General features: G+C 42.7%; 2 protein-coding genes across 4 annotated transcripts; one reads left to right on the forward strand and one right to left on the reverse strand.

The window, feature by feature from the left end:
* Positions 1–11,991: 11,991 nt before the first annotated feature.
* On the reverse strand, positions 11,992–16,469 carry irg1l (immunoresponsive gene 1, like). 2 transcript variants are annotated; one of them, XM_077022820.1, is made up of 6 exons: positions 16,183–16,469; positions 15,588–15,648; positions 15,223–15,410; positions 14,594–14,686; positions 13,922–14,127; positions 11,992–13,301 (listed from the first exon to the last, which is right to left on the reverse strand). In XM_077022820.1, exons 1-6 carry the CDS (start codon positions 16,198–16,200, stop codon positions 12,377–12,379), a joined length of 1,491 nt encoding a protein of 496 aa, XP_076878935.1. In that variant the 5' UTR covers positions 16,201–16,469; the 3' UTR covers positions 11,992–12,376. The 2 variants fall into 2 exon arrangements, with proteins under 2 accessions (XP_076878935.1, XP_076878934.1); XM_077022819.1 differs by having other exon boundaries at positions 15,585–15,648.
* A 9-nt stretch (positions 16,470–16,478) lies between these two features.
* Positions 16,479–21,515, forward strand: LOC143527536 (uncharacterized). 2 transcript variants are annotated; one of them, XM_077022817.1, is made up of 12 exons: positions 16,489–16,617; positions 16,799–17,009; positions 17,485–17,671; positions 17,846–19,297; positions 19,478–19,570; positions 19,660–19,764; positions 19,876–19,985; positions 20,087–20,278; positions 20,384–20,546; positions 20,627–20,792; positions 21,181–21,275; positions 21,355–21,515. In XM_077022817.1, the coding sequence occupies exons 2-12, from the start codon at positions 16,992–16,994 to the stop codon at positions 21,438–21,440; spliced, it is 2,667 nt and encodes an 888-aa protein (XP_076878932.1). In that variant the 5' UTR covers positions 16,489–16,617; positions 16,799–16,991; the 3' UTR covers positions 21,441–21,515. The 2 variants fall into 2 exon arrangements, with proteins under 2 accessions (XP_076878933.1, XP_076878932.1); XM_077022818.1 differs by lacking the exon at positions 16,799–17,009 and having other exon boundaries at positions 16,479–16,617.
* The last annotated feature ends 3,825 nt before the right edge of the window (positions 21,516–25,340 follow it).

Genomic DNA, 25,340 nt, shown 5'->3' on the forward strand with positions numbered 1-25,340 from the left:
CTTGTGGTCTGTATAGACTAAGAAGGGGTGTGTCGCCCCCTCCAACCAATGACGCCACTGTTCGAGGGCAAGTTTAATGGCTAGGAGCTCTCGGTCACCGACGTCGTAATTCATCTCGGCGGCTGACAGTTTCTTTGAGTAATAGGCACAGGGGTATAACTTCGGCGGGTTTCCCCGACGCTGTGAGAGAACAGCGCCTACTCCCACCTCCGAGGCATCGACCTCCACGATGAACTGGAGCAGGGGGTCAGGGAGATGTAGTACAGGAGCCGACGTGAAAGCCCGTTTAAGGAGTAAAAACGCTCGGTCTTTCTCGGCAGTCCAGATAAATTCCCGTGACTTTCCCCCTTTAAGGAGATTGGTAAGAGGAGCTGCCAACTCACCGAAGCCGCGGATGAAACGGCGACAGAAGTTGGCGAAACCCAGGAATCGCAGCAGTTCTTTAGTAGAACGGGGGGTTGGCCAGTCCGTGACTGCCTTGACTTTATCGGTATCCATGGAGACTTGACCAGGAGAGAGCGTACATCCGAGGAAGGTCACTGTGGAACGATGAAATTCACATTTCTCAGCCTTTACATACAGGTGGTGTTCCCGCAGGCGCTGCAACACCGCTGAGACGTGCCGGACATGTTCAGAGACAGACGGGGAATAAATTAGGATATCGTCAATATAGACAAACACGAAATCATCAATCATATCACGGAAGATGTCATCCATAAATGCCTGGAACACGGAGGGACTATTCGTCAGTCCATATGGCATTACGAGGTACTCATAGTGCCCCCTGGCGGTGATAAAGGCGGTTTTCCACTCATCGCCCTCTCGGATTCGAATCAAGTTGTACGCACTCCGTAGATCCAACTTTGTAAAGAGGTTCGCCCCCATCAGGCGTTCTTGTGAGGCGGTGATAAAGGGAAGAGGGTAAGCGTACTTCGATGTGACTGCGTTAAGGGCACGGTAATCAATACAAGGACGTAATCCCCCTCCTTTCTTTTCGATGAAGAAGAAGCCAGCTGCGACAGGAGAAGTGGATGGTCGGATAAATCCCTTCTGTAGGGCTTCGGTGACGTAGGACTCCATCGCCTGATCCTCGGGACGCGAGAGAGGGTAAGGTTTCGTCCTACGAGGTAAGGGGGCTCCTGGGAGGAGGTCGATTGCGCAATCACATGGCCGATGGGGAGGCAGACGACAGGCACTGTCCTTGTCGAACACGTCAGCGAATCCACAATACTGTACGGGGATGACATCAGACAGGGGTGTATCAGGACTTTCTACTGAGGATGACCGGAGTGGTAAGTGAATACAATTTTCAAGGCAACGTGTTTTCCACCGCACCAGCTCTCGTCTCTTCCAGGAGATCTCCGGGTCGTGAGCCGATAGCCAGGGAAAGCCTAGTATGAGAGGATCCCGGGGCGTGGATATCAAGAAAAACTCCCGCATCTCGCTGTGGAACAGGCCCACTCTTAGCTCTACGGGGCAGGTACGAAGTGAAATTACACCCTCGCCCAAAGGCTGTCCGTTTAGCGAGTTAATTTTCAAGGGAGGATCCATAGGTACGGTGGGAAGGTGGAGGTGATAGGCTAGGTCCCGGTCTATGAAATCGCCTGCCGCTCCTGAATCCACTAAAGCCGACAGGTTTGTGTCTATGCCCCCCCAAGATACTAGTACTGGTAGGTTAACTTGGTTTTTCCTCTGGGTAACCAGTATGGGTTGGTAAGTGAGTGGGGACCTGCTAAGCCGCAAGGACTCATCAGATTCATGGGGGTTCTGTTCACATACGCGGGGAGATGGTGCACAGGACATGGGAATGGGAGTGTCATCTATTTCAGAACGGTAGGGCCTCAACAACTTATCTACTCTTATCGCTGCCTGAACGAATTCAGTTAAAGAGAGTGCTTCTCCCCGGCAGGCGAGTTCGACCTGCACGTGGGTCCTCAGACCCCGACGAAACACGGTTCTCAAGGCTGAGTCGCTCCAACCGCTCCCTGCCGCCAGTGTGCGGAACTCCCTAGCATAATCCGCTGTGCTCCGTTGTCCTTGCTGGATGTCGTAGAGTTGGTCTCCGATGTCGCGACCGTCTGCTCGGAGCAACGCTGTGAACTGGGTCTCAGACTGGAGGGCTGGGTCTTTGGTGTCCCACAAAGCGGTGCCCCAAGTACCTGCTGTACCAGTGAGAAACGAGAGAATGAAGTGGACCCTTGGCAACTCGGCTTGGAATTGAGCGTGGTGATACGTGAAGTATATTGAACACTGCATGAGGAAGTTACGGCATCGTTCGGGAGACCCGTCGTAACGTTCGGGTACGGCTACGGGGACGCTCACGGGTGTGGAGGTTGTCGTTGTGACAAGACGAACGGCTTCCTGGAGTGCTGCCACTTGGTGTCCTTGATCTCGAACTATTCCCACGAGTTGTTGGACCGTCTCGGTGAGTGTCTTTAGTGTATCTTCTGCTGGATCCATGGTTAGGCGAAGTATTTTTGTAACGTATTGAACAGGCAGAGAGGGATCCAAATGCGGAAGAACACCGCTTTTATTGAAATGAGACGCTGGTACAGAAACAGGCAGGTGTATCACGAGCACTATGACTAGTAGCAACTGCGTTTTCTTGGCGTGGTCAGGACGGTCCAGGGTCATACCGGGGGAGCAGAAGTCAGGAGGTACAGAGGGACTAGGCAGGAGACAAGGTCGGGGACGTAAGCGAGGGTCGGAACACAGGAAAGCAGACAGGTAATAGAAAGGCTTGGTACGCGGCATGAGTCGGCAATACTTCGCAACTAGGAAGTGGAATGTGGGCGTTTAAGTAGAGATACAGGGTGTGTGCTGATGAGCGTCAGGTGAGGCTGGTTAGGTGGAGATCAGGTGGCATTCCTTACAGCTTCCTTAAGAAGCCTAAAAAACAGCTGAGACGAATCACTGCTGATTATGCCGATTAAGTCTGGGACTGACTCGGGTGCCTCTTGCGGAGGTAGAAGGCGTGGCATCCATGCCAGCCCTGACAATCAGGGGTATCACTTCACAGACAGTAACACGAGGAAAGCAAAAGGCCTTAATACTGTTGCTCCATACATCTCTGATGGCTGAGTCCCCAATCAGCAAAGTTTTTGGCTGTGGAGGTGTTTTTTCTCATCTTTTTTCACCGTTCATGCCATACCGAGTGTTTCTATTGCCTGTTTGATCTCCCGTGTTCTAACCCTTGCTCGCTCCCCAGACCTCACCTCCTGCCTAGCCCTTCTGTACCTCCTGGACTCTGCTCTCCCGTTATGACCCTGGACTGACCCCACTATCCAAAGAAGACACTGTTGCTACAGACCTTGATACTAGTTGTCTATATGTCGTATTCTGTAGTCTGTTTGAGTAAAAGCAATATACTTCCGCTGTTGGATCCCTCTCTGTCTCGTCTGTTCCTTACAGACTACACATACACACCCAAAGGGAAGGGTCCAGGGTTGTAGTGTGACAATTGTTTTCAGATATAGAAATTTTGTGCACAGGAAAAATCTATTCTAATGTAATCAGTATAAAGAAAATAAATCTCAGACAAAGAGTATACACACTTAAAATCATTGCCATAAAAGAATGGCATACAGCTATAACAGTAACCAGTAACTAATTGGCAAAAAAAGGTTAATGTTGAATCGTGCCTATTATTTGTCACTCATGAGTTATGCTATAAGATGTGGAGAGATGTTTCATATTGGTGTCTTTAGTGCATTTTCCTATAAGGTCTTTTGCAATTAATTTGTTTTATTGCTCATTATATCCTTGATACTTCCCAGAAGCTATTTACAGAATGTTTTCTGACACCTATAAGTAGATTTTTTTAATTGTTATTGCCTGTCATTCTGGTTTAGAATGTTTTTAAGGATAGGGTTACTTAATACCAACCAGTTTTTCCTCGTACTTTGCAGTTACTGCCATTCACTTGAAAACAGAGCCTTAACAGGCCATTTAATAGATTTAAAGACTAAACATTACTGTGGTCACTACTGGTGGATCTTTAGATTCTTTGGATTGTTTCCAAAAGCATTGTAGTGCTCAAGTCATCTTGAATGAGGGAGAGAGTGTTCATCATGCCACTGAATGATTATCTTTTTATTACAGTTATTTTGAGAAACAGAGCCCTGACCATAAGTCCTCATTGGCATTTGACCTTTTGGTTAAATGTATCTGTCAAATGTCTTTTAAAAGTTATAGACCTCTTCGGTCTCACATGCGTTGCAAGATGACTGTGTAGTTGACAGGACAAATGTTTATTTATTAAGAAATAGTTAAACACAAGATGGGATTTGGATCAAAACAACTATTGACACAGACAGGAATGACACACACACTTAAATATACAAACAGAAACAAGGCACAAGTGCAACACATCACGTTATCAAGATGAGGGAAAAGTGACATGAGTGACAACAACGAACACACCCACCAATGCTCACACATGTGAACAGATGCACACGGACATAGGTGAACATAATAAAATATAAAAACATAGGGCCTTCAGACAACCCACGTTTCTGCTTTACGTCAGCTGTCAACACAACTGGGGGAGGAATTCAGTGTTGAGCAGTTGATTAAGGGCTAGGGCTAAAAAAGTGTCATTTAAGACTGGTCTAGGGAGCATTGAACTAGAGCTTGCAATTGGTCCATGGGAAGTCCGCCCATGTACACACCCACTAATGGCACATAACTAATAGTTATGCAATTAGGCTTTTACATTGCATTGTGTTAGAGTGAAAATTCACCTGCTACTGAGAATCATGTTAATGTGTTAAGAATACTAGAAAAGTCCTCATTGTGACAGTTTTAGGTAATAAGGAACAAGGAAACAAAGTATATATTTCCTTATAGTCCCACCTAACAGATAAAGGAGTTTTTCATTGCCTTTGTCTCGCTCACGGTGGGCACGGGCCGACATTTTTAAAGTTTTTTTTGACAAAACCTATCATAAAAAATAACACTGTCACAGTGGTGAGAGAGAGGAAGTGGTCCTTTATACACCTATAATAAGAACACTTATTAACACAACAAGACATGGTGACAAATACAGCAACAGGACAGGAGGACAAGATGAAAACAAAAGAGACCTTGAATACAAGAGACCATATACAGGTGCATCTCAATTAATTAGAATAATCAAAAAAGTAAATTTATTTTAGTAATTCAATACAAAAAGTGAAACATATATTACAGGTATCACCAAATGGCGGACCGCGGTCCGGATCCGGACCCGAACGCGGTACGGTCCGGACCCAATCACATTCCTGATTAACTGGATACGGACCCAAATGCCAAAAAAATTTTAACGGGAGACTATACTTTAAACCGGAGAATTTATTTAGACGAGTGTTACTTAGACGAGTGTTATTTAGACGAGTGTTACGTTCACCACCCATTGGAGTGTTACGTTGCCCCCCCACCCCCCCCGCTCAACAACTTTCGTTCGCCACCGCGGACCCGGACCTAAGGTCTGAGCTATCTGCCAAAAATGGACCGCGGAAAGATTTAATTGATTACCCCTGATATATTATAGATTCATGATAAAGAGTGATCTATTTCAAGTGTTTATTTCTGTTAATGTTGATGATTATGGCTTACAGCCAATGAAAAGCCAAAATCATTATCTCAGAAAATTAGAATATTATATAAGACCATATATATATTATATATCAATACTTGGTCAGGGCTCCTTGTGCACGAATTACTGCATCAATGTGTATTGTGGCGTGGAGGTGATCAGCCTGTATCACTGCTGAGGTGTTATGGAAGCCCAGGTTGCTTTGATAGCACCTTCAGCTCGTCTGCATTATTGGGTCTGGTGTCTCATATTCCTCTTGACAATACCCCATAGATTATGTATGGGGTTTAGGTCAGACAAGTTTGCTGGACAAACACAGTGATACTGTGGTTATTAAACCAGGTTTTGGTACTATGGCAATGTGGACAGGTGCCAAGTCCTGCTGGAAAATTAAATTTCCATCTCAAAAATGCTTGTTGGCAGAAGGAAGCATAAAGTGCTCAAAAATTTCCTGGTAGATGAGCTAATCTGGCCTAGTATATATATAACCAAGGATGTATTAATTAACCAATTAACCAAGTCAAAGTACATTTTATTTATATAGCACTTTTTTCAACATGTGTTGTCACCAAGCATCTTTACAATCGTATGGGTCCTGATCCCTAATGAGCAAGCCAGAGGCGACAGTGGCAAGGAAAAACTCCCTAAAATCAGGGTTGCCAACTTTTGATGTTCGCTTGGAATGAGATTTTAACCTGGAGGCGAGTGTAAATTGTTGGGGGGGGGGGGGGGGTTTAAAATGGACACAAATTAAGTATTATATCGCGATCTGTCGATCGCCGGTGGTTGGCGTCAGAGCCAACTAGTAACTCATTGAATCATATATGTGGATCAGAGGTAAATAAACTGGATTTTTTTTTCGGCATGAGATATCGCAAGTATGGCGTGAGAGCTTGTGAAAACGGTCAAATGCGTGTGTCTCACGCTCAATGCGTGAGAGTTGGCAACCCTGCTAAAATGGCAGGGATTAGGAAGAAACCTTAGGAGGACCAAGACTCAAAAGTGAACCCATCCTCCATTGGGCGGCCCACTAGCAGAAGTCCATATTTATAGTTCAAATATAGTTCAATAGTTATAGTTATAGTTCTAATTCCAGGCCAAGTAATCACAGTCCCTTCAGTGCAGATGGTGAGCCTCCGGTAGGAGCTAGCATCAGCACATCCTCTTGCAGCAATGGCACATCCAACCATGACATAGTACATCCACTGGCAAGCCAGACCATCTCCTAGGTGCTTGTATGGAATTGTCTTTGGTAGAAGCATGAAACCAAGATATAAAATACAGGTTGAGTATGTGAGCATCAATTTAGACAACTATTGATTTAAACAGACATACATAGCTCACGTGCCCGTGATTAGCAGGCTTATATATAGCAGTATAACTAAAGGGAGGGACCTGGAGGTGACCACAGTTGCTTTCCACCCAAATCATTGTCACAACTAGAGTGATCACAAGACATAGCTGTATGACAGCATCAACATCTCAGATTACCAGAAGACTCAATGACTGCCCCCCCCCCCCCCCCCCCCCCCCCGCTCCACACCTTTATGTGTAGAATATTAACTGAAGGCTTGATTAAATAGTCTAGATTTAAAGATAAAAGATGTTTAAAGGAACTATGTCTGAATCTCAGAGCGGAGCTGGAAGGATATTTCATAACTGAGGGGCTTTAAAGGAGAAAACTCTGCCTCTGTCTGTAGTCTTATTAATTTTTGGAAAGAGAAATCCTGAATTTTGACAGAAGCCAAAATGGGTTATATTATGCAATGAGTTTACTCAGATATTGTGGAGCAAGACCATTTAACACCTTATAGTGCTTGATCTCTTATGCCAATGAGTGTCTCCAGCCTATTCAGTAGAATGTTGTGATCAATGTTGTCAAAAGGTCTAACAGTATAAGAAAAGAAATGTGTCCTTTATCAGAGGATATTAAGAGATCATTAACTACTTTAGTCAACAGAGTGAGTTGTGAAGAAACTACATTCTCTACAGTTTTGGTAATGAATGACAGATTAGAGATTGGCTTGTAGTAGGACTGGTCATGGGGTCTAAGACCAGATTTTTAAAGTAGTGGCTTAACGACTGCAAGTTTAAATGAATTGGGGATGTAGCCTAGACTGAGAGAAGAGTTAAATGTAGTGGACAAAGGTTTGATACTAATAGGCAGTAATTCTTTGAGGGATAGTATCTAGTATACATGTGGATGGTTTGGAAGAATTTATGAAGCAATTAAGCTCCTCCCGACCCACTGGGTAAAGACATGATCCAAGCAAACAAATCCTGCATCCCCCACGCGAACATCACATCATGTCACTCCTACACAATTAAAATGAGTAAATGGAATGTAGCTAGTGTAGCTATTAGTGATATATGATGCTTGCTGGGGCATAGTTTTTGAGACAAAACATTTCCACAGTATAAACAGAATGGAGAAACATTCTGTTGAGTGAAGGATGTGGCAGTTAATACATTATATAGTGATGAGTCCAGTGGGTGTGCTGTAAGCTCTGCTGTCACCATGATCGAGAAGTGCTTGTTCAGGTGCTTCCTACGCATCTTTGCATGACGCAAGAGGTGTGGGCATATAAGATTATCATGGCTGTTTAAAATGGTTTAAAGTTTCACGGAAACTTGTACTCTTGAGAACCCACCTGGTATTTGAGATTTGCAATAAATTCAACAGAATGCCTGAAAGCAAAGGTTTCAGGTAAGGTAAGGTTAGAAGGCCAAACCACATGAAACACGTGGACAAGTATAAAACAAAGTATTGTGTTACATAATAGCAAATCTGCTACGGTTAACCAGTGTCCATGGCTATTAAACACTCTCAGAAATATAAATGCTGAAAACACCCTTTCTCTTCCTCAGGAGCCTTCCAGGAAAGAATGTCTAGAGGAAGTAGTTGGACCCGTGAGCCTACTTAGCAATGACAAATTGGTAATGTACTGGAAAAATAAATGTTACAGGCTGCAATTAGCCTAGTTAAAATTTTATTTGTTTCCAATTATTATTAAATAATGTGTGACGTAATGTTACATTTCTACAACATAAAATCTTATTATTCAGTACTAATACCTTCAAGTACCTTCATGTTATGACTAGAGGTGTCAATTCCAGGTTCAGAGATTAAAAGTCCTCACCAGGATTTTGCTCAGGCTTCCTGGATTGTGTTGATTCCACAAATTTTACCTGGATTGCTAATTAGAAAATCTAGCAAGCTTGAGCAAAATCCTGGTGAGGACTTTTAATCTCTGAACCTGGAATTGACACCACTAGTTATGACAACAAATGCTTAAAACACTTTAATACTATTGAAGATACGTTTAAGGTACTATTGATATTGTGGTATTACAATTTTAGGGGTGTACAATATTAATTCTGTTAATTAATTCTTAATATTATTTTAATTAATAATTTTAATTAAATACTGCCTGTTAAAGAATTACATACAAACACAGTAAGGCTCTAGTGTTTGTGGGATTTGGAATTTGTCATTGCATGGGTGCATGGATAATAGGGCGCATTATAAAGACTGTTATCAATCCAATAAAGCACACTGTAAGTTTTATAATAAGAAAGTAGATCTTAAAGAAATGTTGGGCTATGGTATCATGTGAATACAGAAAACATTTGGAAAGTTTTTGCAATGCTTCTGTTTGGCCTCTTTACTGGATTTTGGAGCAGAAACTAGGAAATACCTTGACAAAGTGTATTTTACCGGAGCTACATACTTCCCCTACCCACACCCACACACACCCACACACACCCATACACATACATACACACACACACACACACACACACACACACACACACACACACACACACACACACACACACACACATACACACACACACACACATCCATACACATACATACATACACACACCCATGCACACACACACACACACACACCCACACGCACCCCTACACACACACACACACACACACACACACACACACACACACACACACACACACACACACACACACACACCCTTTCTGGCTTACTTACCTCACACACTGGTGTAGTACTTGGTGCAGTCCTCTCCTGGATCTCCCTCACCATGACTGCAAGGTCATCTTTGGCAAAATTCATAACATCTGCACCTGTTTGTGCATGTGTGTGTGTGTGTGTGTGTGTGTGTGTGTGTGTGTGTGTGTGTGTGTATAAGTGTATGAGAGTGTGTTGTGTGTGTCTTGGTATCAGCAAAAAGATCCCACAGTAAAGTAACCATTGTCCTCTTCAATTCATTCATGCATAAGAGCTTTGACCGCATCCCGAGGGAGGCCGGAGACATTGAGTCTGAGTGGGCTTTGTTCTGCGCCTTCATTATCAATGCAGCAGACTGGAGCTGTGGCTGCAAGGTTGTCGGTGCCTGTCGTGGCGGCAATCCCTGAACTCGGTGGAGGACACCTCGGGTAAGGGAGGCCATCATGCTGAAGAAAGAGTCCTATTGGGCCTAGTTGGCTTGTGGGACTCTGGAGGCAGCTGATGGGTACAGGAGGGTGAAGCGGATTGCGGTCCTAGAGGGTACATGGGAGTTTGCTCATCCAGTCCACATGTGCTTTGTTGAAATGGAGAAGGCATTCGACCGTGTTCCTCAGGGATTCCTCTGGGGGGTGCTCCGGGACTATAGGGTACTGGGCCCGCTGCTCCGGGACTATAGGGTACTGGGCCCGCTGCTCCGGGAGTATAGGGTACTGGGCCCGCTGCTCCGGGACTATAGGGTACTGGGCCCGCTGCTCCGGGAGTATAGGGTACTGGGCCTGCTGCTCCAGGAGTATAGGGTACGGGGCCCACTGCTCCGGGAGTATAGGGTACTGGGCCCGCTGCTCCGGGAGTATAGGGTACTGGGCCCGCTGCTCCGGGAGTATAGGGTACTGGGCCCACTGCTCCGGGAGTATAGGGTACTGGGCCCGCTGCTTCGGGAGTATAGGGTACTGGGCCCGCTGCTCCGGGAGTATAGGGTACTGGGCCCGCTGCTCCGGGAGTATAGGGTACTGGGCCCACTGCTCCGGGAGTATAGGGTACTGGGCCCGCTGCTTCGGGAGTATAGGGTACTGGGCCCACTGCTCCGGGAGTATAGGGTACTGGGCCTACTGCTCCGGGAGTATAGGGTACGGGGTCCACTGCTCCGGGAGTATAGGGTACTGGGCCCGGTGCTACAGGCTATCCAGTCCCTGTACAAACGGAGCAGTAGCTTGGTTCGCATGGCCGGCAGTAAGTCAGACTGGTTCCTGGTGGGAGTTGGACTCCACCAGGGCTGCCCTTTGTCACCGATTCCGTTCATAACTTTTATGGACAGAATTTTTGGCATAGCCAAGTAGTGGAGGGAGTTTGGTTTGGTGGCCTCAGGATCCCACGTCTCCTTTTTGCAGATGATGTGGTCCTGTTGGCATCATCGGGCCGAGACGTACAGCTCTCACTGTATCAGTTTGCAGCTGAGTGCGAGAAGGCCAGGATGAGAATCAGCACCTCTAAAACTGAGAGGGAGCTGAACCAAAAGGCAAAGCTCTCGATTTACTGGTCAATCTACTTTCCGACTCTTACCTATGGTCACCAGCTCTGGGTAGCGACTGAAAGAATGAGTTCGCGAATACAAGTGGCTGAAATGAGTTTTCTCCACAGGGTGTTTGGGCTCTGCCTTAGAGATAAGGTAAGGAGCGCGGTCATCTGGCTCGGAGTAGAGTCGCTACTCCTCCATGTAGAAAGGAGATAGTTGAGGTGGTGTGGGCATCTGGTCCGGATGCCACCTGGATGTTCAACTGGCTGGAGACCTCGGGGACGACCCAGGACACGCTGGAGAGATTATATTTCGCGGCTGGTCTGGGAACTCCTCGGCATCCCCCCAGACGTGCTAGAAAATGTGGCTGGGGGAATGAAACCTGTGCCTCTTTGTTTATGCTACTGCCCCCGCGACTCAGACCCGGATTAGTGGATGAGAATAGATGGATATATGAATGGATGAATGGACTATTGTTGCTGCTGCCACTCCCCCTTGTTGGCTTTCCTTCCGTTATCTGTATCATCTGTTTCTTATTGTCCCCCCTTGTTGCCTCATCACTTTTGTGTTTTGTCGGTAGTTAGATCGTCACAGGTCCTGTCATCTGTCTCCTCCCTCCCTGTCAATCTTCTTTCGTGTTTCCCTTTAGCTCCACCTCTGTCTATTTTGTTAGTCTTAGTAATCTGTCACGCTTCCTTGTTTGTTAACCCACCCTCATTCATTATGTTCAGCTGTTTCTTCTTCTGTTTAGTTTGATTTGTTTGGTATTTAGGTCTGGTGATTGAACACGTAGTTGCTCTCTGTACGTGTTCATGTGTATTTGTTTGTCAGTGTCGTGTTAATAAATGTTCTGCGTTGTGCACCACTCTCTCTGCTTCTCCTCCATCACCACGTGACAATATAGACAGTAGGGTTTATAACATTTTAATTTTTTATGAATACAATCATATCATTAATATAGTTCCCTAGCATATTGCTAACACAGAATAAAATAATTTCATATTATAGTCATATTTTACAGTACTCTCTGTGCTACTGCTCCTCATTTGCCATCTTTTCATAGAGACAGACATTTACAATCATCTCACTGTCTTTATATTTTTATTGTCAAGTCAATATATTATTGTCAAGTCTGATTGTTCTGCATAGACAGATTATAAATAAGTAAATAAGTAAGGTCTTCATTCATTCTAAAAACTCATGAGGAAAACAGAATATCCAATATACATATATTCAATGAATATTCAATATTAGATACAATAATATCAAAAGAGGATGCTCTGAGTAAGCATGCTACTGTAGCGGAACAAGCAGTGGTTTGCAGTTAGCCAGGTACTCTAGACCCTCCACTGCCTCCAAAAGTCTATCTACCTTCTCAGGGGCCAGGACAGTGCTGGCGTTATTGCGGAACTTCTTGTGAAGGCTCTCATTGCTGAGTGGGTTCCTCCAGTGACCGTAGAAGGTGTCGCAGCGGCCCCACAGGACATCCCCGGTCGCCAGCGTGACCTGCACCTCTCCGTACATTCGATCGAAACTGGCCGGGTTGTCGTGTGGATGCTCCACCCGTACACGGCTGAGCAGCACATGTAGCTCAGGCCGCATGAGTGCCTTAGGCTGAAAGGATGAGACTGTCACCTCCCCGTCCAGCAGGGCGGTGCAGGCGTTGAACTGGAATGAGTGGCGTGCTTGGTGCTCTGACTCTGGAAATGGTCGGTTAATGTACTTGGAGTGTGGGACACTGAGCAGGATGTCTCTGACCGAGCTTGGGTTGATATTGCCTCCGGAGAGGCCCGTTAGAGCCTTGTGGACAGTGCCTGCAGCGTCGGCCACCCAGTGCATGCCGAGGTGGGCAGGGAATCGTTTGAACGCCACGTCCTGCTCTTCCAGCAGGAAGCGGTGTTCATCTTCGGGTGATCCAAGAGGGTGTGGCATATAGTCTTCAAAGAACGCACCGAAGCCAGCGACCCCGGGTACAGTGTCGAGGATCAGGGGACTTGCCTCCAGCCCACGAGAAGCCAACAGGGCAGCTTCGAGACCCAGACGAGAGGCATTGCCAATGTGGAGGGGTTTTGACTGAGTGGCTGCATTTGCCATGGGAGCACCTGCTAAGGAGGCAGCAATGGCCAAGGCATTACTGCACTGAGAATGGTCCAGGGAGAGAAGACTGGCACAGGCAGCAGCACTACCCATAGTGCCTACGACAGTAGGTGGGTGGAACCTTAGAGAAGAAATACAACAGGAACTCAGCCTCTTGAATTTCAGATCATAATTTTAAACCTAAATACTAAATCAGTACATGATTGTGATGTGTGAAGTGCTGAGGTTTTAAATCCCTTTGGAACTTCCATCTAATGACATTCTAAAGGCAATACAGTATAATTTCTTGTGAGGGTATCATTTTGTGTAATGACCTATTAACCTCTGACCACTGGTATCTTCAAGGCATTATTGAACAAATGGGTTCTGTTTAAAAGCATTTAGTGGAAATAACAAATTATAAGTCATTTCATCCATACTAAGTCAAAATAAGAGTGAAAGGTCCAATAAGTATAATTATAAACAGAAGTGGTTTTGTCCAAATGAGTTGCGCAAATGAGTTCATAGTAACTTCCTCTGTGTCTAAATCCAGCAGGGGAAAGCTCTACCACCTCTGTGTTTGTTAGGAAAATACCCATGTTGTTTGCCACAGAAGCTGTCCTGTTGAGACCTTTCTGACAACTTTAATTAGATTCAGCCCTATGTTAGAACCGAGGTAGACTGTTTTGACAAAGCAATCTTTCGTTCTCCCTCATTTGGGTGGAGTCAAAAAGAAGACTGTGTGTGGGAAGCAACTCTCACCTCTTGGGAATGTTGAGAGCCTCATTAGAGAATCTCAACAGCCTTCCCTGGATCTCAATGCCTACATTGAAAGCGACCAGGAAGTCCAGCCCGCTTGGCTTGCTGTTGCTGGGTAACATGTCACTAATGGCGAGTAGGGCTGGGATCACTGCTCCAGAGGGGTGTGTAGCAGGGTGCCAGGTGTCATCAAAGTCCATGGAGTGAGCCTGAGGAAGACCAGCTACTTCAGACGTGGAGCATAACCTTTACTCATTGGGTCGATTAAACGTTGTTCGACTCTGCTGTTCTGGGATAGTGGCTCTACTTGTGGTCCAGACATAATTCCATCAGAGAAATCAAGATATAACTCTTACCTGTCTTACTTAGATACATACACGTGTAATACTTACCTCCAGGAAAATATGTGAAGTCCAAATAACAATCACATAACCTACAAGACCCTTATATTTGTCACTCAAACTGGTGTACGATGACATACTTTACTATTGAGAATGAATACATTCTAGACACACATTGTATAATTTGTTGATTGTGTATTTCTGGGGAAAAGAAATTATGGCATAGAGATAGCATAGCCATAGTCTTTGTAACACTAAACACTGTATCTAAACAAGCAAACAAACATAACAACAAATAAATAAATAAATAGATATGCCCTCTGTAAATACTTACTGCTACTCCATTGACAAAGGCAGCAAGGGTTGGAGAGAACCTGGTTCCACTTCGCCCATACACAAAGCTGATATCATCAGGGGCGTACATGTGCTTTGGGATGAAGTAAAAAAGTGGTCAGTCTCTCACTGTAGTACATTAATACACTACACACACACACACACACACACATACTGCATGTGTCAGCACAGCAGCAGCAGCCTAGGAAAAGACTGTGTAAAGTCTGTGTGTAAGTGCTGTGCACATGGGAGAAAAAGCAACTAGATGATATATTATCACTAGTCTAGATGATATTTTATCACTAGTCTAGATGATTATAGTCTTAGTGGGGGTGAAGTGTGCTCTGTAAAGACCAGGCCATTATGCTTTATATAAACTCCGTCCCGGTAAAGTTCCATTTGGTGCTGTATGTTTGCTGTTCGAAGTATTAAGTAGTTAAGTAGACTTTCCCTCTACTCAGAAGTATACAGAAATAAATCAGGTGTGGCAACAAGCTTCTGTGCTTCTGTAACTCTGTGCCAGTTAATTTTTAATAATTGCCTAGTGTTATATTTAATGGACTATTACAGTAAGAGAAATGAAGAGTAGTGTACACACACACACACACACACACACACACACACACACACCTGGCAGTGCTGAAGGGCCAGCTCAAACACTTCAGTGCTGCTACCCAGAAGTCCCACGCCGATGCTGTCCAGCACCATACGTTTGCTGCGCTCTAGGACCGTGGGTGACAGATGCCGTGGCTGCACACTCTGGATGAACCTCCCAAAGCTGCTGGTCACTGTCTCCTCAGGGGCAGGACGCTCCACAACTGGACACACAAGCAAGAGAATTCAGTGTCTCCGCCCACTGTGTTCTCATAGGCACCTTGGCAGCCGGGAATTCATGGCAAAAGTCTTATGAGGCGCAATAAATGTTTGACCAGCTTGACCAGAGAAAAGGTCCATTGGAAATAAGTGTGTAATAAGTGTTAAAACTGGCTCACCACCTAATGCAGATTTGTGCAGTGCTCTAACCACAGACGGAGTAGTTATTTGGCAGATGGATCTCTGTACAAAACAGGTTATAATTGTTCAAAAGAAACAATGGTATGTAATCAATATGCTTTTGGTAATTTTATTTAACTTCACTTCTCAAGACATTAAATACTGTATTTACTTTTAGTACTTTAAGTTTTTGGACAGCAATGCAATTTTTGTATTTAATAAAAGTCACTAATCTACTTCTCGATGTCCACATAATTCCCTATCTTAGATTTAGGCTCACTCTTAGATTTAACATGGGAGGAGTACATTGGTGATATATTACATAACTTCACACAGCTCTTCTGGCTACATGTCTGTAAGACTGTAGGTGTTTTAGTTATCAATGTTCACACAAATGATGCTACTGTGTTCACACAAACAATCAAAAGATCAAGATCAAAAGCTCTGTGTTGAGTAGACATCCAAAAAAAACGTATGCAACATAGGAACACTCCCGTGCTACAGCGTCTTATAAGTAATTTTGTCAAGCATCAAACATTATCTATCTAACTTATCATTACAAGCACATACATATTTGCACACATAAATACTATTTACCTGTAGCTTGTAAAGCATGTTGAAACTGTGCTTATTTCTGATGATTCTGAGGATTTATTTCTGAGTGTTTTTTTTTTGTCTTCAAGTTCACAAAGTTTTCTGCCGATGTGTCGGCTGGAGGGATGTTGTCTTGATAAGTGATGCTCTCGCTGCTCAGGTACATTTCATTAATCTATATATAGCATCCAGGAGAGTACACCCCATATGGAACCCAAAAGGGAATTTCCAAAAGGAAATTTGTATTTTTAACAGCATGGGTGGGATTTCTTTTTAATACAGCCGGAAACTGATTGTCTTTGGTAAGGGTCAGTAATGTCAGCAGAGCAAAACGTAGGTTGGAAACTTTGGAGCTCCTCCTACTTCTCAGAAGAATGACTCTTATAAACATAGCCCACCTGCCTCAGATGGTGAGCTTAGACAAAGTATCTTCATCAGGTAAGTTCCATCTTAAAATTTATCTGATTTCAGAGCATGTAATAAGAGGGCATTTGGTTATGTAGTCTATTAGACATCAGTGTGAATCAGAATAATGTGAAAACAATATATCTTCTAGAAAAGCCAAGAAAATCTAGTAAATCTTACCAATAGGCCGTTTTGGATCTGTGTTGATTAACAGGGACAAACAGGAAGGACCTCTGCTGTCTTTTCAAACCCTTAGAAGTGCCAGAGACATAGGAATAGAAGTCAGACCGTAAACAAAGGAGCAGTGTTACACTCTGCCTCTGTGAGGAGCTCTGGGCTCAGCTGTTGAGTTTACGCATTCTGCTGCTGCACAGAACACCTGTGTGAGCTCTCTGTATGAACAGGAAATGAAAAGAAATACACCTGTGAGTGGGCGGTAGACAGCCTCATTCTTACTCTTACACTGGGGGAATAGTGAAGTAGAGAGGGAGAGACCACCACATATGTGTATTCTGGAACCACCACGTCTGCCACTAAAATGAAAAAAAAAATTATATATATATTGTTATTATAATTTATATAATTTTTAAATATAGTGGCAGTATAATATATATTATTTGTAGCATGTTCTTAAATTTTGAAAGCTTTTAACATTCAAGCTATAAAGCCATAAATCTACCTAACATGAAAAATGAGAATTGAAGTGTACTGTATTAATATTAATCAATCAAGTGTTTTTACATGTTTGCTTAACAAAAACCTTCAAAATAAGATCTGAAGTTGACACATTGGCTGTGTTGATATTCTGATAATATTCAGACTCTTCAGCATATAACATTAATATTCAGATTTACTGAATATGGAATACTTTTGCTAATGTCTTAATTATCCTTTGGGTAGGCATATTTTTCAGCCTTAACAGCAGACCCAATGGCATCAGTAAATGGGTTTCCTGCAAGTTTCTACAGTGAACCTGGTGTTCTTGGATTCTTGGCCAATGGTATCAGTGCTCTCTTGGTCCTTCTTCAGAACTTCCACGGAGCCAGAACTGGGATTCCAGCAGCTGGAACTGCAAATATTCTTGCAGGTCTTAAATGAGCTCAGTTAATATATCTACCTATAAATCTTTAATTTCACAGGCATATTAAGTTTAGATCAAAACCAAAACCTTTTATGTATGAAACTTTATATATATATATATATATATATATATATATATATATATATTCATTGAAAATGTTGTGATATCTTCTTTCTGTAGGTGTTCATCTAATTCTAATTGGTGGAGTGTGCCAAATGATTGCTGGCTTGCTGTCCTTCCGTAAATACGACCATCTGAGTGGCACGTCTTTTATCGGCTATGCAGCTCTTTGGGGAAGTTATGGAGCAACAAGAATATTTCTAGGAGCAAACCAACACAATCCAAACACAAATATCACCCTGGAGAACCTTTACTTGAACTTCACTCCTGGCAATGAAACTTCCATCCCTAGTTACCTTAGTGAGTCTGCTATAGCAGGGCTTGTGCCCTACATCTTGCTGTCCTTCATGTTGGCTTTCTGTTCAGCCACAGTCAACTACATTATGCCATTTGTGTTTGGATCCATCACTCTCACACTGGTGTTTGAAGCTGTGGGACTAGTGGCAGGCTGGGCTCTGGTGGTCTCCGCAGTGCTGGAGCTCCTCATCTTGCTCTTTGCCATTTATGGCTCAGCAGCATTACTCATTAAAGGAGTTTCCCAACGCTACGTCCTTAAGGGTTTTGGTAATCCTCTCTTTAATGTGCTGCTACTCGGAACAACCAATTCCGGTAGTTCCCAGAGCCTTGGCCAGGAGAAAAAAAAGAACACAAAATATGCTGAACCCATGGCTTTGGGCTTTTTCTGTGATGCAGTCTCACCATTCATATTTGCTTTCTATGCCTTTGGGTACTTTCCATCAATGACAATAGGTGCCATTTGGGTATCCATCAACTCTGTGGGTCAGCTCCTCTCAAGTTACTATGCTTACTTGCGACAAGACAGTTACCATCTCACAAAGTTTGGTTTGCACTGCACCTTCTGGCTTGTGAAGACCTGGGAAGAGTATGTCATATCAATGTTGACTGGGCGTGAAGGAGCTGTGGGAAAACAGGCCATGGTGGGTGACTGGTTTTTCCTGGCAGCCGCTCTGGTCCTCTGTTTTGTAAGCCTGAACATGGACATGCTGGAGCTGGTCCACAATGGCTTCTTCTTCCTGATGACCATCTCAACCATCTCCCAGATCCCTCTTGATGGCTACTATATCTTTTTTGGAATCACATGTTCCCTTTTCACAGCCATCTCAATGTATGGGACCTTTGCCCGACTCATTAACACGATTGCAGAGAAGTCTCTTATTCCAGTTGGTCCCCAGCTTGTCTCAACTGACCGACTCAAGAGTGGCTTTGACCATCTAAGGAAGTCCCAACAGGATAAGCCCCAAGAAAATGGTAGCCAGTTGCCTGATGCTTTGTTTTACCTCACCAATGGAGTGGCAGCTCTCTCAGCCATCCACAGCAGCCTGCCCCATCAGAGCTTTTTGGATCTGACAGTTCCCTGGGTGCTCATCCCAGGGGCCATAATACAGGCCTACGTCAGCCGTCTGCAAGTTCAAGGAGGACGAAGGTTTGGGTGTATTATCCCATCATTCTACGTGGCTATTTGGGCCACCTGGACCTGGTTCAGATTTGCAGGTATGTGCATGAAGTATTCTTAATGTTCAAATATTTTCAGAGCTAAAGTACATTATTATTATGTTAATATAATAACTAATTTAAAAAACCTAATAAAATAAAAAGCTAATATTGAATGATCAGATTTACATACTATGTTGAATAATGCTGGATCATTAAATGATATCTTTCTCCTTACAGGATATCGTCTGCAGATTTCCATAGAGTCGGCCACTGGCTTTACAGTAGGAGCAGTGTCCTTCTTAGTGATCAATGCTTTTTTAATGATAGTTGGTAAGTTTCATGAGGTTAATTTCAAAATCATTTGTGACTTCACCAGTATTTAAGGTTAAGCTAGACACAATTATCTTTGTCATTTACAGCAGCCTATGGCAATCTGGTTTTGTTGTCATCAACTGTTATCATGGAGGTCATGCTGGTGTGCTTTCTGCTCTCCACTCTTGGGAGACTGCCGTACCAGTTGGAAGGTGATGTTTATGTTGCATTGTACACAAATGCATTTCTGTTTTCTGCTAAATTAATTTTCTCTTTGACTGCATGAAGTTAATATGTTAATATGTTTTTATGTCCCTTTTCAGTTGCTATGCTTTCCATCTTTGCCATCATTTGTTTATATGGCACTCTCTCATCGCTGGTTAACTGTATCTTTTCCAAGAACCTTATGCCAGTTGGACCTGCACTGATAAAGGTATTTTATTTCTTTATTTCTGCACAATATGTTTTACTGAAACCTCTCAGTAGGCATTAACTACGAAAAGGTTTTTGATTCTTTTGTCTTATTCTTGCCAGAACAATAATGAAAAGGAAGCTGCAGTCAAAGCTCCATGTCCTGTTGCTACATCGCAGGGGACCAGTGGACTTCTACAGATCGCCAAATTGCTAGAACATAACGGAGTATGTGGAATTCCAACTGATACTGTCTATGCACTGGCTGCTTCCTGCAAGAATCCCACTGCAGTAGAGAAGATATACAATATCAAAGTGAGTTAAGTGACAGTATATAGTGTCTATATACTGTTTGCATTGTTATATCTATTTGAAATAAATGTTACAGAAATCTCATGACTGTTCCTGTTCACCACATAGGATCGTCCTTTAGAGAAACCAATATGCATCTGCATCTCAAGTGTGGAACAGCTTGTGGCCGCCAAACCTCCATTCAGCCCTCTGCTGTGGGAGTTCATGAGGCGTGTGTATCCAGGAGGCATCAGCTGTATTGTCCCAAAGAGTGACTGGCTCTTTAAGCTTGGTAAGGGAGCTACATTGTAAAACATCACTGTCCTTGGGTAATGTTCTCATCTTAAATGATCTTGGAATCCTCTCCTTAAGGTGTAGGGCCTGCATTTGACTGTGTGGGGACTAAAGAAAGCATAATGATCCGGGTCCCAGACCACACAGTCACAGCCCACCTGTGTAGCATCACTGGACCACTGGCTATCACATCTGCAAACCCTAGTGGTGAACCTGACAGCACACATCATGACATGGTCATTAAGTAAGTTTCATTCTCTTCTTTGGGTTTTTTATTTAAAGTATTTGTGTATTATTGTATACTTGTTTGTATATACAAAACATTACTGTCAAGCTCATATTTTTGACAAATATTTGCTAATATTTTTAGTAGTCAACTTAATTACTTGGAAATGTTACTTGATTCTTGTCCATTTGTATTCATAAGACTTTGAAAGTTTTTGGACTTATGAAAGTTTTTGGCAGGTGGTACTGATATCAAGATATAATTAAAACACTTTCTGAAAGTCATGAAAATGCTCCTAATCATTTTCTGTGATTTTACATTTAGACTTTTGATGTGCAAATTTTTTGGCAGCATTTGTTGATACTGATATCCAGGTTTAACTAAAAGCATTTTAACATTCCAACAGTCGCCTTGGGTACAAGATTCAAGGAGTATTGTGTGATGGAGAGTCTAATGAGGTGGTGCCTTCAACAGTAGTCAACTGCCTGAAAATCGATGAAGGTAACATGAAATTGAATATAACAACACAGACATTTCCTTTAAACTTCTAGAGTACTTACTAAAGCCATTTTGTTCTCAGGTACAATAAGCATACTGCGAGAAGGATGTGTTCCGGCAGTCAAAGTAAAGCAGATTTTTGAGAGGGTAAAGAACAGTATGCTGTGAAATCCATCATTATATATATATATATATATATATATATATATATATATATATATATATATATATATATATATAAAACCTAAACCAGAAAACCAGAAAGTATATTTATTTAAATATACTTATATATATTTAAACCTAAACCTAAAACCAGAAAGTATATTTATTTGTTTTAACACATGATTGTTTGATTTGAGTTTATGGCAAATATGCCAACTTGTTCAGGCATTATTTTCTTTATTTTCATTTTTTCCTGCTTTTGTGTTAAGTCCTAGATTGCTACATTTAACCATACACATTTGACCAAATAATTGTTAATACATTTTCAAATTTCCTGTTATATTTAAAATGTAACGTGATGCATATGTGTATATTTTCAAGTAAAATATTGTGACATGGGAGAGTTTTGTGTGTATGTATGTATGTATACATATATATGTTGATATATTTTTCATATGTTATGACTGTATTCTAATAAAGTGAAATATATAAATCTGCTTTTGTATTTAATATGAATACTTTCAATCATACACAAAATACATTAAAACAGTAAACAAATTAGAGGAAAAATACAAATTTGAATGGCAGCTAGAAAGCCTCATGCATTTTATCACAGTAATACTACCGTAATATATAATAATATACTAATTATGTTATCACAAATAAAATTATATAAAACTAGGTCTTATACCCTAAAATATGTAAAAATAAATTCATAATCAATACATTCCAAAGTCAATCTGATGTTGGATAGTTGCCTAAAAACAATGAACAACTGTCCAAACAGTTCATCAAAGTCCAGTCACAAAGGCTGTGAGCTTCACATTCGAGACCTGCATGAACTTCACAACAATATTCATGACCACTAGATTCCATGTCTCATTCAAAAAGGTCATTCACAGGTATGTGTCAATTGATATGTGCCACAATGGCAAAAAAGTTATACCAATTGGTATACATTTGTAAACACTGGAAAAGTTTATTTATTTGTTTATTGTTGTTTTCATTTTATTTATATCCTGGAGTACCTAGATGTAGTTGTAGGTGTAGTTGTAGTAGGTGTAGGTGGAAAAGCTTATTTATTTTGTTTATTGTTGTCATTTTATTTATATCCTGGAGTAGGTGTAGGTGTTGTGTAGGTGTAGTAGGTGTAGTAGGTGTTGTGTAGGTGTAGGTGTTGTGTAGGTGTAGTAGGTGTAGGTGTAGGAGTAGTAGGTGTAGGATGTGTAGGTGTTGTGTAGGTGTAGTAGGTGTTGTGTAGCTGTGGTGTAGGTGTTGTGTAGGTGTAGTGTAGGTGTAGTAGGTGTAGGTGTTGTGTAGGTGTAGTAGGTGTAGGTGTTGTGTAGGTGTAGGTGTTGTGTAGGTGTAGGTGTAGTAGGGATAGGTGTTGTGTAGGTGTAGTAGGTGTAGGTGTAGGTGTAGTAGGTGTAGGTGTTGTGTAGGTGTAGTAGGTGTAGGTTTTGTGTAGATGTAGGTGTAGTAGGTGTAGGTGTAGTAGGGATAGGTGTTGTGTAGGTGTAGTAGGTGTAGGTGTTATGTAGGTGTAGGTGTAGTAGATGTAGGTGTTGTGTAGGTGTAGGTGTAGTAGGTGTAGGTGTTGTGTAGGTGTAGGTGTTGTGTAGGTGTTGTGTAGCTGTGGTGTAGGTGTTGTGTAGGTGTAGGTGTAGTAGGTGTAGGTGTTGTGTAGGTGTAGGTGTTGTGTAGGTGTAGTAGGTGTAGGTGTTGTGTAGGTGTAGGTGTAGTAGATGTAGGTGTAGTAGGTGTAGGTGTTGTGTAGGTGTAGTAGGTGTAGGTGTTGTGTAGGTGTAGGTGTAGGTGTTGTCAATCAATCAATCAATCAAAGTTTATTTGTATAGCGCTTTTAACAACTCAAGTTGTCGCAAAGCAGCTTTACAGGGTTTACAAGGTTAACAATACTATGGGTCCAGAACCCTAATGAGCAAGCCAAAGGCGACAGTGGCGAGGAAAAACTCCCTATGATGGTGGGGAATAGGAAGAAACCTCGGGAGAACCAAGACTCAAAAGGGAACCCATCCTCCATTGGGCGGCCCGTTAACACACAAATACACAAGTCACACATAATTCACACAATCAGACTAGGTAAAAGGTAAAATTGAAAGTTCTGGGTTTTGATATTGTCACTGTAAATGTCTGTTGATGAATGCCAGGCTTTCATTCCGTGTCGGAGCAGTGATGCTGGTATTGTAGGCTCCGACTGCAGTGTTACTCCCCAGGTGAACCCCGGTATCAGCACATCCACCGGCAGCCAGACCATCCCCCAGGTGCCTGCAGGTGCCTGTATCCAATCGTCTTGGGTAGAGCCATGCAAGAAGATAGATAATACAGACTGAGTGGACATGAATTTAAACCACCGTTGATTTAAATGTACGTAGCTCATGTGCCAGTGATCAGCATGTGGCTCCGGCAGACTAATCTATAGCAGCATAACTAAAGGGAGGGGTTCAGAGGTGACCACAGGCATGAGGGCTCACTGAGACATTACTTTCCAGTCAAGTCATAGTCACAAATAGAGTGATGCCAAGACACAGCTGGATGACAGCATCAACATCTCAGATCACCAGAAAGGGGAATTTTAGCTGAAGGCTTGACTAAACAGGTGAGTCTTAAGTCTAGATTTAAAGATTGGAACTGTGTCAGAGTCTCGGATTGGAGCTGGAAGGCTATTCCATAATTGAGGGGCTTTAAAAGAGAAAGCTCTGCCTCCGGCTGTAGTTTTACTAATTTTTGGAACTACGAGAAATCCAGCATTTTGGGAGCGCAAAGGGCGAGATGGGTTGTAGTAATCAATGAGTTCACTCAGATATTGTGGGGCAAGACCATTTAACGCCTTATAGGTTAACAGGAGAACTTTACATTCAATGCGATATTTAATCGGCAGCCAGTGTAGTGCGGCGAGAGTGGGACTAATATGATCGAATTTCCTAGCCTTGGTTAGGACTCTAGCTGCGGCATTTTGTACAAGTTGTAGCTTCTTTATGGACTGTTTAGAGCATCCAATTAGAAGACTATTACAGTAGTCCAATCTCGACGAGACAAAAGCATGAACTAGCTTCTCTGCATCAGCTAATGAAAGTAAGTGTCTCAGCTTGGCAATATTACGTAAATGGAAAAAGGCAGCCTTAGTGACATTGCATACATGTGTGTCAAATGAAAGATCAGAATCAATAGTGACACCTAAACTTTTTGCAGTAGATTTTGGTGTTACTGAAAAACCATCTAGGGTAAGGGGAATATCAGCCCAATTGCTTCTAACAGCTTTAGGCCCAAGAATCAGTACCTCAGTCTTGTCAGAATTTAGTTTAAGAAAATTAGACGCCATCCAGTTTTTAATATCCTGGACGCAGTTCTCAATCTTAAGAGTTGTGGTGGTATCATCTGGATTAGAAGATATATACAACTGAGTATCATCTGCGTAGCAATGGAAGCTAATGCCATGCCTACGAATGATAGTGCCCAATGGTAGCATATATAATGAGAATAATATGGGGCCCAGTACAGATCCTTGTGGGACACCATACTTTACTTTAGAATGCTCAGAGCATTCGTTATTTACTAGCACAAATTGGTAACGATCTGTCAGGTAGGACCTGAACCAGGAGAGTGCTTGACCTCTTATGCCAATGAGTGTCTCCAGTCTATTAAGTAGAATATTATGATCAATGGTGTCAAAAGCAGCACTGAGGTCTAGCAGTATGAGAAACGAAATGTGTGTGTAGGTGTAGTAGGTGTAGGTGTTGTGTAGGTGTAGGTGTAGTAGATGTAGGTGTAGTAGGTATGGGTTCATCCTAGATCTCAATTTACTGTTGCTGCACCTTTTGTGCTTCAGAGTAAAAATATCGTCAGCCTCCACTAGGATTTTGCTATTGAAAGCAGTTGTTTTGTGTA

This window comes from Brachyhypopomus gauderio, chromosome 11 (assembly GCF_052324685.1).
Source record: "Brachyhypopomus gauderio isolate BG-103 chromosome 11, BGAUD_0.2, whole genome shotgun sequence".
Lineage (NCBI taxonomy): Eukaryota > Metazoa > Chordata > Actinopteri > Gymnotiformes > Hypopomidae > Brachyhypopomus > Brachyhypopomus gauderio.